This window comes from Scophthalmus maximus, chromosome 17, assembly GCF_022379125.1.
Source record: "Scophthalmus maximus strain ysfricsl-2021 chromosome 17, ASM2237912v1, whole genome shotgun sequence".
Classification (NCBI taxonomy): Eukaryota; Metazoa; Chordata; class Actinopteri; order Pleuronectiformes; family Scophthalmidae; genus Scophthalmus; species Scophthalmus maximus.
The window spans coordinates 6,129,953-6,147,731 of NC_061531.1; the positions used below are offsets into that span (position 1 = coordinate 6,129,953).

The 17,779-nt window shown below is 46.3% G+C and overlaps 1 protein-coding gene across 3 annotated transcripts in view; it reads right to left on the reverse strand.

Moving 5' to 3' along the window:
- The window catches only part of LOC118288230 (glutamate receptor ionotropic, NMDA 2B), a 108,225-nt gene that overhangs the window by 68,401 nt on the left and 22,045 nt on the right, over positions 1-17,779 (reverse strand). For all 3 annotated transcript variants that reach the window (XM_047327946.1, XM_035614086.2, XM_035614090.2), the window contains one exon: positions 11,266-11,895. In XM_047327946.1, the coding sequence (XP_047183902.1) occupies positions 11,266-11,895 (630 nt within the window). The remainder of the gene's footprint in view (positions 1-11,265; positions 11,896-17,779) is intronic.

Sequence of the window (17,779 nt, forward strand, 5' to 3'; positions counted from 1 at the left end):
AAGACTGGCAGGAGGAACAAGAAGCGCTGGGGTGTTCTATGTAAATGTCTCACCGCTCACACCGTCCACAGTGGCCTCCACAACTCTATGGACGCCTTCCCAGAACAAGTGGACCAAAGGAGATACTGTCGGATTGTGGCACCAATTTAAGTGGGGCAAATACGGGGACTTGAATAATCTTTTGAGGCTCTGGAGACACAACTGAAATCACATAGGCCGACTACTGTACACAATCCTTCTCAAGTTCAACCCGCCGAGCACCCCCACTTTACTCATTTGTTTATTTATTGATTATGTGTCTCTTGGATGATAAACACAGGAATGCTGAGGGAAAGTACATTCAGTATATGGGTCTAAAGGTTCATTCAGTAGCTACAATCGAGCATAAAAACAAGTGCTGCTTACTGCCAAATCCCCACAAGCTGTGTTGTGTGCTGCCCACTGTGGTGTCATGTTTCTGAGTTGGCATCACAACACAGAGGAGATTGGTGGAAGTTGCCAACTAATGCATGAAAGTGTCAGGGTGTGTCGTGAGGTCCATTCTCTGTGCTGCTTTTTGCAGTTGAAATGGTTTAGGGTGACAAAGCGTTCAACATTATGGTGTTCTGTTAGTGGAGGGTAAAAGACGAGGCTGGTGGCAGCTCCACTTCCATAGAAAAAAAAAAATTTTTTTAAATCCGTGGGACTAGTTAAATGTCTCAAATGTTAAATCCGCAAAAAGTAACTAAAAATGAGGATACAAGGATGAGGATAACTAGCCAGGTGTATTTGGGCAGTGTTGGCAGTCTACACTGTCACACTGTACGGAAAATATATCAGTGCAGAATAAGCATCATACCTGCTGGAGGTGTATGTTTCGTCTCGCAGTGGAGTAGGTTTGTCGTGTATGACTCACACATCTGTGGGCTGTATCTCTAAAAATGTTCGTATATGATGCTGGAGGCGGGGCAGACTGCCCGCCGGTCGATGTGCGAGGACGAACCGCGGGCTTGTGGGCAAATGCAGACAGACAGTGAGAGTGAAGAAGACTAAAGGAGGAGGTGCTGTTTGCTGTAATTTAGGGGAACAAGCGAGAGGGAGGGGCAACATTTACATTCATCACCTGAGCTCGCCTCGCCGCAACTCGCATGACATGAGAAAGAGACGAATGGGAGCAGTTGAGACAAAATATAGAGAGGGAGAGACACGAGACAGAATGGGGTTGAGCAAAAAGATTCTCTCTCTCTCTCTCTCTCTCTCTCTCTCTCTCTCTCTCTCTCTCTCTCTCTCTCTCTCTCTCTCTCTCTCTCTCTCTCACACACACACACGGAGACCATCGTTCATTGTTATCTGGACTGTCACAGACTCAAACCTCTTTTTAACTTGTTAAACACCGTGTTTTTCGACTGTGGGGAAATGTTTACGGAGACTGCTTTTATTTTTGGTGCTGGCTACAGAAAACAAGATGCTGCAAAGTGGCAGTTGCTGAATTTTGTGGTTGGTCAGGCCAAGTTGTCGATTTATAAAAGCAGGAAAGACAAGATAGGAAATGTGTCCGGACACGAGCTGACACACATGTACGTGTCTCTGGTGAGAGCCAGAGTGAGAGTGGACTTCAGGTTCCACTCTCTGATGAACGACATGCAAGAGTTTTTGAATCAGTGGAGTTTCAGTGACGGAGGGAGAACTCATCTTTCACTCTGTGTTTATGACCTGATTTATTTCTGGTTTTCTGTTATTTTGTTGTTTTTTGTCGATCATTACTTCCTGACACACGTTCTTGGTTGTAGTGTTAGGGGTAGAATTAGCGTTAGGATAAGGGTCAAGTTCAGGCATTCAGTTGTGATAGGTAAGGTCAGGGTAATGGGCTATGGGAATGTATTACAGTATGTCGTATATGTCAACGCTGTGTGTCTGTGTGTGTGTGTGTCTGTGTGTGTGTGTGTGTGTGTGCGCGCGCTTGCGTGTCACAGCATGTGGCTCTGACGAGGGCCAGCTTGGCACAGCATTGGTGAGTAATTGAGCGAGTGCATTGTGGTCTTCATTCACGCCTGTCTTCTTCCACAACCCTGCCTCCTCCACTCTTCCCTCCGTCGTCTTTACTTCATCTCCATCTGTCTCCTTCACTGTCGTTCTCTCTTTCCCTCTTCCCCTCTTCGCTATTGTGATTATTTTCCTCCCTTTCTTGTGCCTTTCCCTCCATTGATACAGGGATTTGTGAGAGTTGCTCTAAACAGGAGACTGTTGACGAGGCAGAGCATGGACACAGAAAAGGCAAAGAGGGAGACGGCAAAAAGGAAAGGATGAAATTAGAGGCATGAAGTAAGGCAAACTGATGGGAATTAAGTGAAGAAAAACTAATTGTTGACGGTATTGTAAGTAATTGTGAAATGAAATCCAGATGAATGTGTTTGCAAATTGATATTTTACAGCTAAAACAATTAGTTAATTAATCATTTATTAGTCAGTTGACAGAAAATTATTATTCTGTATATTGTGATTTTTTTTGGTCTTACAGTATGAGATGGTAAACTGGATGTCTCTAGGTTTTGAACTATTTGTTGGACAAAATAGCCAATTTAAAGATGAAATCTTTTGTTTCTGTTTTCTATCTTTGGCTGTTTTCTGATATTTTATCAACAAAACGAATCATTGATTAATCAAGAAAATAATTTGCAGACAACTGCAGCCAATATACACATTTCATTATCAGTTTACAAAGATATGTTGCCGCAAAAATAATAAAGCCAAAAAAGTACAACTCATAAATTAAAGTTATTGATGTTTTAGTAAAAAAAAAATTGCGCAGAGTTTTGTCTGATTGATGAGCAAAGAATTACAGCGGTAATCAATTTGAGTCGCCTACAGGTGATTTTGCATATATTTCCTATCTCGTCTGAGACCACTGCTGAACTACAGTAGTTAATGTTTTTAACTACTCACTTTTTACTATCTCCACATATCCTGTGGCCTATTTTTCTTCCTGTTTATTTCCAGTTTACATTTTGCTGTATTCTCCTGAAAAAACACCGTCTTTTACTCATTTCCAAATCACTTTGAGGACAGACCTGCTGAAGTTGTGGAGGATTTGTGCGCTGATATGACCAGACAGGCTGGTTGACTCACACAGAGGCATCCTCGTATCTCAAACTCCACTGTACCTCTTGATTTGCAGGCTCTGGAGCTGAGTGACACTGAACAAACAGACCTCAAGTCTCAGTGAGTATACAGTAACACCTCCCCTCGGCACCATGTTCAGCGGCTGTTTGATTTTGCTCTGGTGCATTGTCAAAAAAAAAACCTTATGATAGTCCAGAAACTGACACATGCAGCATTATAGTGAAAGATATGCACGACTAGGTCTTTTAACTAATAGGCGTCAAAATAATAGTAAAAGATGTTTCCCAGGGCTGGATGTATTTTACTATAGTGTATTTAACTTCAGCTTTACAAAATGAAAGAGAGATATGAGGGATGGTTAAGATCCCTTTTTTTTCTCCCATTCCATTAACACGTCACATCTATAGGAACTGGAAGAAGAGCCCCCTCCTCTTGTTCGCGCCATAAAAATTGGCCCTGTTGCACCAACTACAATATCTAATGGTGAAGTCTCATTTGTTTACAGCGATTATACAACAGAGACAGAATGAATGATTCATGGATGTTAAAATAATTCCGTGTCGCAGCTTTGAATGACACTCCAATCTAGAGTGGCTCACAGAGAAGATGGAGTGAAGTCTCACTCAATATTCTCACAAGAACACACTGGGTGACAGTAGGGGCCGCATCTGTGACTGTTTGCTCACAAGGCCGTCTTACCACCTGTCACCAGGGGCAAAAGAGACAGAGGTTTATAAATGGACAGGTATAAATGGTTGGAGGGGAAATGGTTGTGTTTAAAGGTGACAGAGGTCGGTGTCAGGGTTAGGCAGGGTGGGGCAGCAGGCGGGTCTTTGATCCTTTCACTGTAAGGGCCGTGGGGCAGTAATTAACCAGTTCTAAATTTCTCTTCTCCCCTCCTCTCCCCTCCTCTCCATATGTACAGTATGCTTTAGAGAAAAGCACTGACTCATCTCAGCCTATGAATAGATAGAGGTCCATTCCCTCTCCACCTCTGAATCATGGCGGAGGCAGGTGGAGATAAGGATAATAAGGGTCCTGGCAAAGGGCTGGTGTTAGGTCCACAAGGGGATAAGAGGGGAGAATGGATATCAGAGGAGGGGAGGAAAGGGGGGAGGAGTTGCTTGTAGATCATTGTGGTGGTGGTGAGGTAGGGAGAACTGGGAAAAGGTAGGGCTAGACTCTTTGTGTCCAGGGGGGCGAGAGGTAGAGAAGGAGGGGCAGGAGTGAGGAAAAGAGAGCAGAGAGAGGGAGCGAGGGGAGACGAGGCTGGCGCTATAGTTGCTATGATGTAAGGAGGCGTAAGGACAGGACGGGAGGGAGTCAGGAGACGTGAGGGGAGGGTTGGGATGGACGGAAAGGTGTGGCAGGTCCTGGTGTACCAGGGGGACAGAGTGAGAATGAAAGAAAAGAGCCCAAGCAGGTGGGTAAGGGAGGGGTGGGGGAGTTAGACTGAGACAACGCCCAAAACCAGAGAGGTGAGAAGGAAAGAAAGAGCGGTGAGGATGCATGCGAGGGATGTTTTCTTTCTAGAGGGATGGAGTGAGTGGAATGGAGAGTGTGGGAGGAGGGCGGAGGTGGTGTAAATCTGTCTGTCTGCCTCATTTGAGCCGCCACAGGATGAAACAGACATTTGCCAGCACAACCACATTCATAAAGAGAGATTGATGTAAGGAAAGAGTGTAAAAGTGCAAGAGAACTTAAAAAACATGGAAGAGCAGGAGCATGAAAAAGGCGGAAAGTGTGAGACAGAGAGAGAGACTGAGAAAAGCCAGTCCAACATGTAGAGAATATACAGATTGTGTTGTGTTTTGTTAAATCAGTCATTTTGTAAAAAGCCCTCATTTAATTTCTAATTATTTCCTTAGTATTCTCAAAGTACAAATAAGCACCGTACCCACATTAATCTACTGAATGGGAACAATCTGTCTGTGATGCGAAGCATTAGAGCAGAGGAGGGGAACAGAATTTGAGATGGAAAGAGTGAAAGTGAGGCGGTTCGGGGAGGGGAGGAGGAGGGGAGGGGGCGGGGGGGTATAGGAAAAAAAAGTTATGGGGTGAGTTTAAAAATGGCCACATTCCAAATGGCCGGAGTAAATTGAGACCAACGGGGTTGGAAAATAGGACACATAAATTTAGGGCCCTCGATATTTCTCGCTACCTCTTCCTACCCTCTACCTCCTCCTCTCTTTCTCTCTCTCCCTCCAGAAAAGGGGAGCACACACAGTGGGTTGTCACATGTTCTAAACCAGGACAATGGGAAGGTAAGAAGAGACGAGCAGTGGGACATATAGTAGAGCCACGATGCACCAAGAAACCCAGCTCGCACTCTGTCGACATTATTTATATATCTCTCTGAACCTATAATGTTGACACTTTACATGTAGTTCATGCTGCCGGTCACAATGTGCAAGCACCACAATTCTGAAAAAGAATTGATAATTGACATAAGATTCACTCTGTAATTAAATTTTTATCAAACTGTTTTAGTTCTTATTAGCAAATTTGTGTGTTCATTAGACTTTTTGGGGGGAAAAGAAACAAAATACCGGATTTACTCTCAGGATATAAGCAAGTTATGCAAAGTTCCACATAATAAAACATCCAGGTCAAGTGAAGTGAAAATAGCCAGATGATAAATTCCTAGAGACGCACAGACAATAAAACAGCTAACAGAGAGGCACGCAGGAATCAAAGTGAACAGGGAAGGCAACAAAAAAAGGAAAGCGCACATATCCAGGATGAGAGGATAGATCATAAAGCTGTTACAACAGGTTCACTGTGCTTTACGAGACAACAAAAATCCATGAATGAACTAAACAATTAGGGGAGAGAGATGTGAAAGAGACAGGAACAGAGAGTGAGGGTGGGGAACAGGGAAATGGGAAAGAGAAGTAAAAAACTGACAAAGGGAGACGCTGAGAGAGACATCAGGCACAGGAACACTCACTTTTAATTCTCCGATCATTTACAAATGCTCCTAATTGCATCTATGTTTTAGCGGGGATGCAGCGCTGCCAAGCCAAACGGCACATTACATTAATAGAGAACAGGACATCACTTGATTACTCCAACAATAGGTGCTACTGTAGGACATTAATTGGGAATATGAATGCAGGCTCATTTACGCTCGACCCACTGGATTCAAACCCCCAGAGGACGCGGTGAGTGAAACCTCAATCAGGAAATGATGTGACCAGAAATGGATAAAGGGCTATTACCCCAAACATTAGGGTCAACGGAAATACAGAGGATGGGGGGAACATGTTTCTTAATTATTCCACTGTCTTCGCACACACAAAGCACAAGAATTATGCCTGGACACAGTTCAACACCAATTCTACACCATTATCAAGCCCGTTTCCTCTGAAGAATTAGCACACATGTACACACGTATGTACACACACCCTCTTTCCTGGACACCCACAGGCAAACAACCACATTTGAAAAGCCAGAGTTATTTGGGCAAAAGTTAATTGATCGCATCCTGCTGCTTTTTGTTCCTGCAGACAGCTGCTGGTCACACAAAAGATGGCAGGGAACTGATTTTGTTTGCGAGTGGGAGCACCTGTGTGCGCGTGCATGCGTCCCCACGATTGTGTTGGTACGTGTGACGTTGCAGCAGCCGTTCGCTGTGGATCTAGTTTGGCTTTTCTCCCATCATCTACCGAATGCTCCTGGAGTTATCACCCGTGTAACATACAGGATGTATGCCTGTGCTGTCTTTTTGTTTGTGTCTGTCTGCATATCTCTACATGTGTTGCAAATGTTATTCATTTCATGTTATAGTTTCCCTCAGGTCACCAGGGATGGCTGCGTTCCCTTTTTTTTTCTTTTCATTAATTGCTGACAATCTTACATTCAAATCCCGTGAACAAGTGGATGCTATCTCGCTCCTTAATCTACAGCAGCAGCAGCAGCAGCTTCCTCTCGTAGATTAGCTCATTGTTCATATTGTGTAGTGGCCCCCGGGGTGATCGGCAAAAACTACAGCTATTTGTACCACTACAAAGCCGTACCTTCTAGACATGCCGAGGAAAACGGCTTACCATGTCTTGATAATATGAGCATGAGCCAAAGCTTTAGATCCTGCTGATTACCGCCGTCCAACACACACCGTAGAGGGACGACTAGCAGGGTGGTGCTGGAAACCACTACTGACAAAAGACTCGCAACCACAGCCATGTTGGCCAGGTAACAACACACAGAAATTCACATGAAAACACACACACACACACACACACACACACACACACACACACACACACACACACACACACACACACACACACACACACACACACACACACACACACACACACACACACACACACACACACACACACACACACACACACACACGGATGCTTTCCCTCTCAGTTCTCCAACTCCTTCTCCTCCTTTATCATGTCTTGTCTTTCCACAGATGTGGCTACAGCTGCACTCTATCCATCTTCCTCTCCTCCTTCATTCCTCCTCCATTGAGGCTGCGATTTCCTGAGCAGAGCGGCAGCTTCTCCTCCTCCTGTAACAGCGGACACGCCGGATGGATGGCAATACACCTGCTGCTGCGCTCGCTGCGAACACACGCTCCGTGTCACTCGGCCTTCCCTCTTCCCCAGTCGCGCGGCTGCGGACTCGGTGCACTCGCCCTCTTACTTACTGCCCCGGCCCTCGCTCAATGATCTTATTCATTGATATAGATGGGAGTGCCCTTTGCCTCCATCCATCTCTCTCTTCTCTCCTCCTCTTCTGCCCTCTTCTTCATTCCTTGTTGATAATGGAGCTGTCTGGCTTCCTCCTTCCACCCCTTCATCTAGTTAATTCTCCTGAATTTCAAGCTTGTTTGGAAGTTTACTTTTTTTTTGGCTGCACTAGTAGTAGCTACAGCGCGTAGGCCACTTCCCTCTGGTACTGTAAGCTCTGCGAACAGATAAAACCACAGTGTGAGCAATAGTCCCACTCTGGCTATGCTGCTGCAGTTTTGCTCCGTACCCACAGGGAATTATTCTAAAAAATTCAACGCTGTTCTTGTTGCAGATGTCAGGAGGCTCACTGAGGTGTGCGGCTGATTGAGAGACAGCTATGTTGCAAAAAGCCTTGAGTGATGATACTGGACTGAATCTCCCACTGGCCCATAATCCCATGCTGTTTTTGCAACACGAATAGTGACACTGCTTGTATACGTGCACACGTGAGAAGGAAAAAAATGGCATTCTGATCCTGATTCGACCTGACTATTCACACGGCACTACACTAGTCCACTCCAGAGGGTACGTTTCATGGAATTACCTCGTGACGTTCCCCCCCAAAAATGCTTTCCTATTCAGCCCGCACTGAAAACCAAAATGCTTTATCCTCTGCCTTCTGCGTTGCTCCCTGCTTTCATCCTTCCTCGGATGTGTAATGAAAAAGGAGGGGTCGTCTTGCCAACTGTAATAACAGCAGCCGGCCTTCAGTCTTGATGGGTGAACACTTCAGTGTGTGTGTGTGTGTGTGTGTGTGTGTGTGTGTGTGTGTGTGTGTGATAGAGCGAAGGGCGGAAGATAAACACCTCATATTGCAATCCCTATATTTCCATATCTTTGTCAGTCCATTTCCTCGGACACTCGCTCTGTGGATAAAAAAAAAAAAACAGTCCCAGTCCAATTTTCCTTAAGCTCTACAACTCATCCTTTCTTTCTATCTTAGACAATTACTCTATATCACTTTTTCTCCATCTCCGCTGTCCTTACTCCGTCTCCCTCTTGCTGCCGCTCCCTCCGTATCTCTCTCTGCTTCACCAACTCGCTTCCAGACATTTGTCCTCCCGTTCTGAACAGTGTCTCCTCCTCTCCTGCTGCTCAGCCCTTGTCCTCCACCTCATCTGTCCATCACCTGCTACAGGCAGCTCTCTCTGAACACCTCCTGATCTGGCCAGAAGCCTCTCTCCCCCCACGAAACCCGCTTTCACTCAAAGTAGAATTTCTTGCACCCAATCTCACCGTCACTATCTTGATTCCCCCCCTCAAGTGTCCCTCTCTCTACCTCTCCCCCTCCCTCTCTCTGATCCTTCTCTGTCGTATTTTCACCACTCCATTGTCTCAGCCCATTAAACAGACACAAATCCGTTTGGAGACTGAGCCTTAGCGCAGCCCCCAGTCCTCACTCCTCTGGGCCCCGGTGCAGCCAGGAGGAAGCTCTCAGGGGAGGCAGACACTGGTTTTGTGGCTGGGGAAAACCATTTAAACCTCTGCCACAAAACACTGCTCTTTCCTGCTGCCTGGTGCACTTAGGGCACATATGCTTAATGAAGGACACTGTCTCTTCTCGCGCGCACGCACACACACACACACACACACACACACACACACACACACACACACACACACACACACACACACACACACACACACACACACACACACACACACACACACACACACACACACACACACACACACACACACACACACACACACTCCTCTACCCCCCCCACTGCTTCCCTCTTCCTCTCAAATCCCTGCATTCCTCCATGCAGTAAAACCTAAACATAAACTTTCACAGGTAATGTAACCATCCATACATCAGGAGGGCAGTTGGAGTGCTTTAAAAGATTTATGGGTTTTTAGGATCTGCCATTAGTGGGGTTGGGGGTTTAAGACAGACGTGGTGGCAGTGCTGGAGAAGAGAGAATGTAAATCTTAGGCAAACGGAACTGTGTGTGTGTGTGTGTGTGTGTGTGTGTGTGTGTGTGTGTGTGTGTGTGCGTGTGTGCGTGTGTGTGTGTTTGTGGTACAGCAGTCTTTGTGCTTGGAAGAGCACAGCGGACGGCTCCCTGCCATTTCTCTCCTTAGTGCTCTAATGAGAAAGAACACGGAGAAGAGATTCAGTGGTGCCCAATGGCCTTGCAGTGTCAACGCGACTCATGTCTCTGTTGGTACAGCGACCTGTTGACACCAGAGGGCCAGCAGACGAACAGGAGGAGGATGGCGTGGAGGCCGGGACAGCTGAGAAAAGACTAGGACTCTGAGGCCCTGAGCAAACAGCGACCAGCAGGTTCTGGACAGCAGTGGGTGACCGTTGACAGTGTTTTAACACGGACTTCATTAAATAGACTTTGTCCTTAACTGGTTATTATTTAATGCGCTTGGATTTGCGCATAAAGCACCAAAATGAATGAGCTGATTTTGTGGAATGGGGTCCAAGCCCAGATCCCAGGCGGACACAGATAAAGCAGCAGCAGATTGCTTTATCTCATTAGGCAAGGCCTAGTAAATAGGCAGAGATCTAGCGCTCTATTCTGGTGCAATCTCCAGCTTATCCCCTCATTGGCGTCAGCTCTGTTGGCAGTTTGTTTTTCAAGTCAGACACCCCAGTTTACCCCGTCTGTGTGTGTGTCTGTCTGTTTGTGTGTGTCTGTCTGTGTGTGTCTGTCTGTCTGTCTGTCTGTCTGTCTGTCTGTCTGTCTGTCTGTCTGTCTGTCTGACCATGCAGTAGAGGATGGCTGAAGGATGCAGGGCACCTCTAGAGCACATTTTCTCACTTTCAAGTACACACAAGTGTATGTCAGCCTTTTTTGCTGTCAGTGTGAAGGAGAGTCCTGTAAATCTAACCGGCAAAAGTTACACTGTTACACTTCCGTTCACTTATATCGACAAATGACAAATTAATCACAATTAAACTGCAAAACGTGTACAGTAGTTTAAGCAGCTTAGACAGGGCTGGGCTTGATCGAAAAAAAACTCTTTGAATGGTGACATTACCTGTCCATGACATGATTTCACAGCAGTGACAGCGATACAGCTGTGATTGACAGCAGAGTGCAGCCAATCGAAATGGAATCCAGCAGAGATTTAAGGTCACAGTGAAGACTGGGCTCGCCAGAGTCAAACAGCATTACATCAGACGCTACAGTGAATAAGGTCTGTTGTCGATGCTGAACTTGCAATAATAAGGCTATACAATCAAAATTGAGCTTTTTTTTGACAGCCAACAAATTAAAAATGTTATGCAGTGGTAGCTAACACAGGTAAATGTGGGACACCATCTATGCTGACCAACATTTTCCATCAACTGTTTCCAAGGCGAGTCCCTGTCTTCATCTTAATGCTCAAACCACCTGTGCATACTTTGCACATTCATTGAAAATGCGAACAACTTTCATTCATACTGAAAGAAACCTACCTTGGCAGCCATGATCATGGAAGAGCCCCCACGGACTCCGAGGATGGGGATATGGGTCTGGGCCGAAATGAAGTCCAGGATCTGGGCGATGGCCTCCTGGTCCGTGTCATCCCCAAACACCACACCCTGCAGCCAGTGCTCAGTCATTAGGTCACAGATGCTCTTGATGATGCTTTTAGGGTCCGTCTCGTTCATGGTCAGCACCTCCACGTTGGGAGCCATGTGGAGAAAGTCCTCCTTCTCCCGGGCCCCGGCCAGCACCATCTCACTGGAGTTGCCCACCAGGACAACGGCGATGCTGAGGCCTCGCAGGATGTTGGGTAGTGCCATGTGGTGCGGCGGGGGCTGGGGAATGGGTATGTAGTGGCCACCACCGGCTCCTCCACCTTTCTCTCTCCGTGAGTGGCAGGCCGGGGGAAGGTGAAGAAGGCAGAGCAGCAGGAGAAGGAGGGAGAGGCAGAGAGAAGCGCTGGTGCGACGGTGAAGCGAAGGTAGGGGAGGATCTAGGGGCCGCGATGGCATCTCTTGCTCCTGGGCGACCGAGGGGGCGGAGGCCCCGGCATGGCCATGAGGTGGGGAGGAGCAGCGGCAGTCGCAGACAGGCATGGTGGAGAACTCGGAGAGTAATACCTGGAGAGATAGAGGAGGAGGTAGGGAGGAACCGAAAGAGATGAAGACAGGAAAGGAAAAGAAGAGGATAGGCATAACAAGAAGGGAAAGAAAGGGACAGAGAGAAGGCAAGAGAGGGAGAGTACAGGTTAACAGAGCATCATGCAACATTGATTGAACAAAGCACTGAATTGCCGAGAGGCTACATGCATCATATAAATCAGTGCATATCAGTGTCTGTCAGCAGGAATGGGGCAATGAAGGGGGAGATGGGGGAGAGGAGAGGGAAACCTTATGGAAAACGAGGCTTAAGCACACAAGGAGGGATGAGACGAGAGGTCACACTTGACACACACACACACAGATACATGGTACGATGGTATAATCTCACACAAATCAATAATTCAAGTGGAACGATCTGGAGCAGCATTATGGTATGTATTATGGAGGATATAAACTTTCCCCCCAGATGAGAATCTGGCTTCTTGACAGGGGAGGAAGGGGGAGGGAGGGTTGAGCTAAGGAGCAACATAGGGAAGAGAGGAGCGGAGAACAAAGCAAGTCATAAAGGGAATGTGAACAAGAGAAAGGGTAGACGGAGGAAAAGGCGTCTGACTGACAAACTGTCTGGCGCGAGATGAGTGACATCTCGGACAAACGGACCGACGCCAAAACTGATAAAGTGATTGACGGCGGAGGCGCTTGGAGCAGATCGCAATACTTTGATATGATACCCGCCCTCCTCCCTCAACCACTGTTGGCCTAGTTTAGCACTCAGAGTCATTTGCTGTCTGTCCCTCCATCCTTCCACATGCCTCCCACCTTCTACTTAACCATCTCTCTCTCTCTCTCTCTCTCTCTCTCTCTCTCTCTCTCTCTCTCTCTCTCTCTCTCTCTCTCTCTCTCTCTCTCTCTCTCTCTCTCTCTCTCTCTCTCTCTCTCTCTCTCTCTCTCTCTCTCTCTCTCTCTCTCTCTCTCTCTCTCTCTCTCTCTCTCTCTCTCTCTCTCTCTCTCTCTCTCTCTGCTTATTTATAGACCGTTTCATTAATGGGAATGCAGAGGGGGAAGGAAGGGCCAGGTGGGCCGCAACACCACTGGACACGAAGTCAGACATGGAGAAGAGGCTCTCTCTCTTTGTGTCTCTGAGAAAGATGTGTGTGTTCTCTGTATGTTTACATCTGAGTGTGTGGGTCAGCATGTGTCCTACTGAGTTGATCAGCATATAGTTGGTGTGGGTGTACGTGCGGTGGGAATAGATGTTCACTTGGGTTTTGTGGGCAGAGATACGTGGGTGTGTAGCCGCTCATAAACTCGCTCTGAGTGGCGTATTGTGTGTATATCTCATACATGATGGAAGGTACAAAGAAGAACAATAACGCTAAAACAATAACCACTCTGTGCAGCTGACATCTAATAAGACAGGAAATGACAGAGCAGAAGAAAAAGCAAGGAGGAGATTGAGAGAGGGATAAAGGGACGTATGCAGAGATGACAGAACAACTTCTTTAGGGAAAACTAATTGCTGTAGGTTCGTCAGCTCTAATTACAGGTCCCTGTGTTAATAGTCAATTGCACACCACTCTCCAGGAAGGATGGAGAGGTGGGAGGGAGGGAGGGAATGAGGGAGGGATGATAAGAGGCACAAGGAGACAGAAAGGGAAGGGGGGGGAGTGGGAGGAAGCAAGAGGAAGACGGAGAGGCGAAACCAAGGAGGACCTCGGTGAGATGCGAGAAAGATAAAAGAAAGCAGAGAGAGGAGGAAGAAAGCAGCAACAGACTGAGAGAGGCATGACAGAGGGATAAAAGAGAAGCGCAGGAGCAGGAAGAAAGACAGAGAGGAGAGAGAGTCACAGAGTGAGACTCAGACAGAGAGAGAGAGAGAGATGCCCTCTTTGAATCTGGACTTCTCTGTCAGCACTCTGTTTCCATGGCAACAATTAAAATAGGCCTACATGCGCATACATACAGTCACTGTTGATGGACACAGAGATACAAACGTGCGCACACACACACACAAGTTTGGGCAACTATCCTTGTTACGACATTGCCTTAACCTCCGCTTAGTGTTTATAGCCCAACCCAACCCCCAAACCTTCACCTCAGAAATCACGCTTTGCCTCGTCGAGGCAGGGCTTTGGTCTCCATGACGATGAGACCTGGACCAAACAAGGTCAGTTTTGGTACGAGAAAAGGACCCAAAGAGTAAAACGCATACTCTGAAATATACACATATTTTGCAATAAGCATTGATCATGTAAATGCGATGATGTAATCCAGCATAGCACTCACTCTGCTGTGTGTATCCTTAAAATGGGCGGATTTTATACACCAATTCCTCTCATACTCAAATTAGCAAAGAGACCTCTGACACATTTTAAACTTGAACACACACGCACACTCTCTCTTTTTTTCGTGCATATACACACTTACAACTAACATGTCCCGTCCCGACACGCACAGTGCCCAGCAGACGAGCGCGTACACCGGCACTCGACACTACACACACACACCTGCTCCCGGGGTGCAGATTGTATTAGCCGACACACTGTGTAACTCCAGTGATCAATTCGGAAAGACGAGGCCATTAAAAAAGTCCCACTGTGAGTCAAAAGCGTGTCTCATAGAGAAACACAAAAGGCCCGTATTAAACCGCAGATTACGCGAGCGAGGTTGTGACATTAATGAACCCATTTGCCCATCAGCCAGCCCTCGCGTCTCACCCACCATTGGCTCCATTAGCCACACCAGCGAACACAGCAGTCATATCAGTTACACACGGGTGGAGCGTGGATCACCTCTGCCGGCCCGAGACCCTGGAGGTCCGCACCCTCAGACAAAACACTAAAGTGGAAGGTTTTCTGATGCACAGACATATTTAACAAGGAATTAATACATGTTTGCACTTGTCTAAGATTTGCACACATGTATTTTTTTGAAGGGCAAATGAAATGCAGTGGGATCCATGTAAACACACTACACAACTACTTTTTTAGTATCTATCTATTATTAATTTCGGTTGGACGATGTTTGTTGTGAAACAGACTCACACACTCCTGTAACAGTCATTAATTTCACCACACACTGGAATACGTGTTATTTAGATAATAAATGATAAGACCGCTTGTGTAGAGCTGAAATATTTAGTCCATTGATTAATTTGAACCAATTTCAGAATTTGAGAAAGAAATCGCAGTATTGATCGCAGAGTGTTTAATTGCAGCCTTCACTGTTATGGTGCCAGTTTTTCCTGCTAAACACAAGGTTTTCCCTGTGTTGGTGTCGCCCGGGATCTCCTTTAGAAAATTATTGCTCGCAAGTGAGTCTGAGACGCGGCAGTAAACACCCATTATTTTCTGCTGACACGCCGAGAGTTTAATGGCTGAATGTGGGTGACTGGGCTAATTTTCAAACCCCACACAAGCTCCATCACATTGTGGTGATGCGATCTGCGAAACACACATTCCGACAGACTGTGAAGCAGTGTGTTCTTAAAAATGCAGACACTGTCCTCGCTAAAACAGTAGGATTAAGTGTCTCCCCCATTGCCCGGTTGTGACTGCTTCAGCCTCTGTTAGTGCACAGATGCAACAAGGTATCGGCCAATTAGGTAAGAACAAAGTGTTTCAAGTGGTTACCCACCCCAACCAAACAGAACCAGGTACTAAGTGGACCCAAATGGACTATAAATGGGGTAATAGTCATTAATGAACATCGAGGCTGGCATGGCTCATATTGCTGCGGTGGAAAGTTGACAGAGCAGGGGATATGAGGCATGACACGGCTCTGTAATTGGCTCACCTCTTTTTTTCTTTTGTCAGCTATAAATCACACAATTATAACTAGCACTGGTAGATCTCTTCATGTGTCAAACGCTGACCAAAGGTTTGAGGGCGGGTCGTAATGTGGTCCTGTATGTGACAATCACTAACAGAGCGAGTGCGCGCACGCACACACAATAAGGGGAAAAAAAGGCTTTCCAGTCAATCAAAATACCTTTCATGGCCTCAGAGGTGAACCAACAGGCAGCGTATTGTTGGAGTTTTGTATATAATATATGTGAGTGAGCAGCTCTCTGTTCCAATCACAACATATTCTGCTCTCACAGTCATAAATCCTCACGGGACAGGAAACATTACTGCCTAGAATAGTTTGTGTGCTTGTAGGCAGTATGATTGCGCATGTGTGTGTGTGTGTGTGTGTGTGTGTAGTTGATGAATTTAGTTTGAAAGGTTGTGATATGTAACCTTAGTGCTAATCTGTAGCAATGAGATGGTTTTGATTTAAAATTGATTCAACAGTGGACAGCACGTGGCGGATAAAAAATGAAAAAAAAACATATTTCAGTCCGTGGTAGCATTTTGAGCAGGCGAGCCCCTTTTCTGCCCCGGGGATGTGACCGGGCCAACATCGTGGGTCACTGCGCTGCATACTGATGAGCAGAGAAATCAGCTGGATACTGGAGCCGCTGCCAAACCTACGATACGTGAGAATATGAAAGAAACGCCGGTCTAATGTGAGAACCCGTTATAAACTGCTCTGATAAATATTCATGCAGCCTGTCTGTGCAGCCTGCTGTGGAGGTGGAAGGTGGTGTGTGTGCGTGTGTGTGTATGTGGTAATGTGTTTGGACCTGTGTCTGTACATCATGTTCTGAAGCAGCCAATCACCAGCCCCCTCACCAAAGCAGACCAGCCAGGCTTTGCGCTCACGTTTGCCGAGGATGCAGGACGGATCTGACGTCATCATGGTGTCTCTTTCCAAAGAAAAAGAGGGGACGTTGAGGCGTCTGTCGGCTCCTTCCTCCCCAATCCCTCCCTCTCTTTCTTCCGTTTCAACTCTATTTATCACTTTTATTCTCCGTTTTATCATTTTGTCTCATAGAACAATGCTTCCTCTAAATTCTCCCACTTATCGTGCGCTAGCGCGCTCACACTCTCCAGTCGCCCTCTTCTCATTATGTGGTAAGTGTCAGGTTGGTCGATGGTGTTATTTGCATGAAAACTGGAGGACAAAGGCGACTGGCAATTTTTCACATTTATTGCCTGGTTTGATATTTAGGCGGACAGCAGAAGATGGCAGGCAAAGACAATCTCCCCACATCTTTCTGGTTGACTTCAAACCGTCTGTGGTGCATGTACATTATCTTAACCCGCTAAGTCAGGCGTGCTGCAGTGGCTTCATTTTTCCTTTTAATTGAAATGAGAATGTCATGAAACGCGAGGCTCACAGCGGAAGAAGAAATACCAGGAGCTTGAAAAATTGCCCGTTACATCAAACCCACACTTGAGGCTGCTTATGAGTATAATTCTTTTGTCGGTGGTGGCTTGTGATTTCATGATAAGAAATGAACGGACAGCAAAGAGATACCTCATCTGTAGCTTCCGGTGTTCTCATGAAGAAAGATGCTGTTAAATTGTTTGGCTTTGTGCTTTTCTTCCTGATTCCAGACTAAACCCACTGGTGGCATGTTGCCCTGGCCCACAACAACTGCTGACAGGTGATGAAAGAAAACATTACAGGGACAAACTCTTTGACCACACAGCAGCGAGCGAGGGCGGCTCATCACACAGGGCCTGAGCTACAACACTAGTTGTTGCCTTCCAGTCTCTATTTTAAAATAATTTGTGAAGTCGTTTCTCCTTTTTACAGTTTAAAATTGGCTCTGATTTAAAGCTGAAAGCAATAGAGCAGAGCAAAGCAGAAATGTCCCTCCTAGACACAGGACAGAAGACATTTATTGTAAGTTGTTCTGGTTGATGAGAAAATGAATATGTGCCTACGGATAATTTGACACACAGATGTTTGTTATATATGGAATAATTATGGCAGAAGGAAAGGGACAAGGGGCGAGTCAACTTCTTTTGCACAAGGTCTATGATTACGCCCCTGCGCACATTCCCCACTT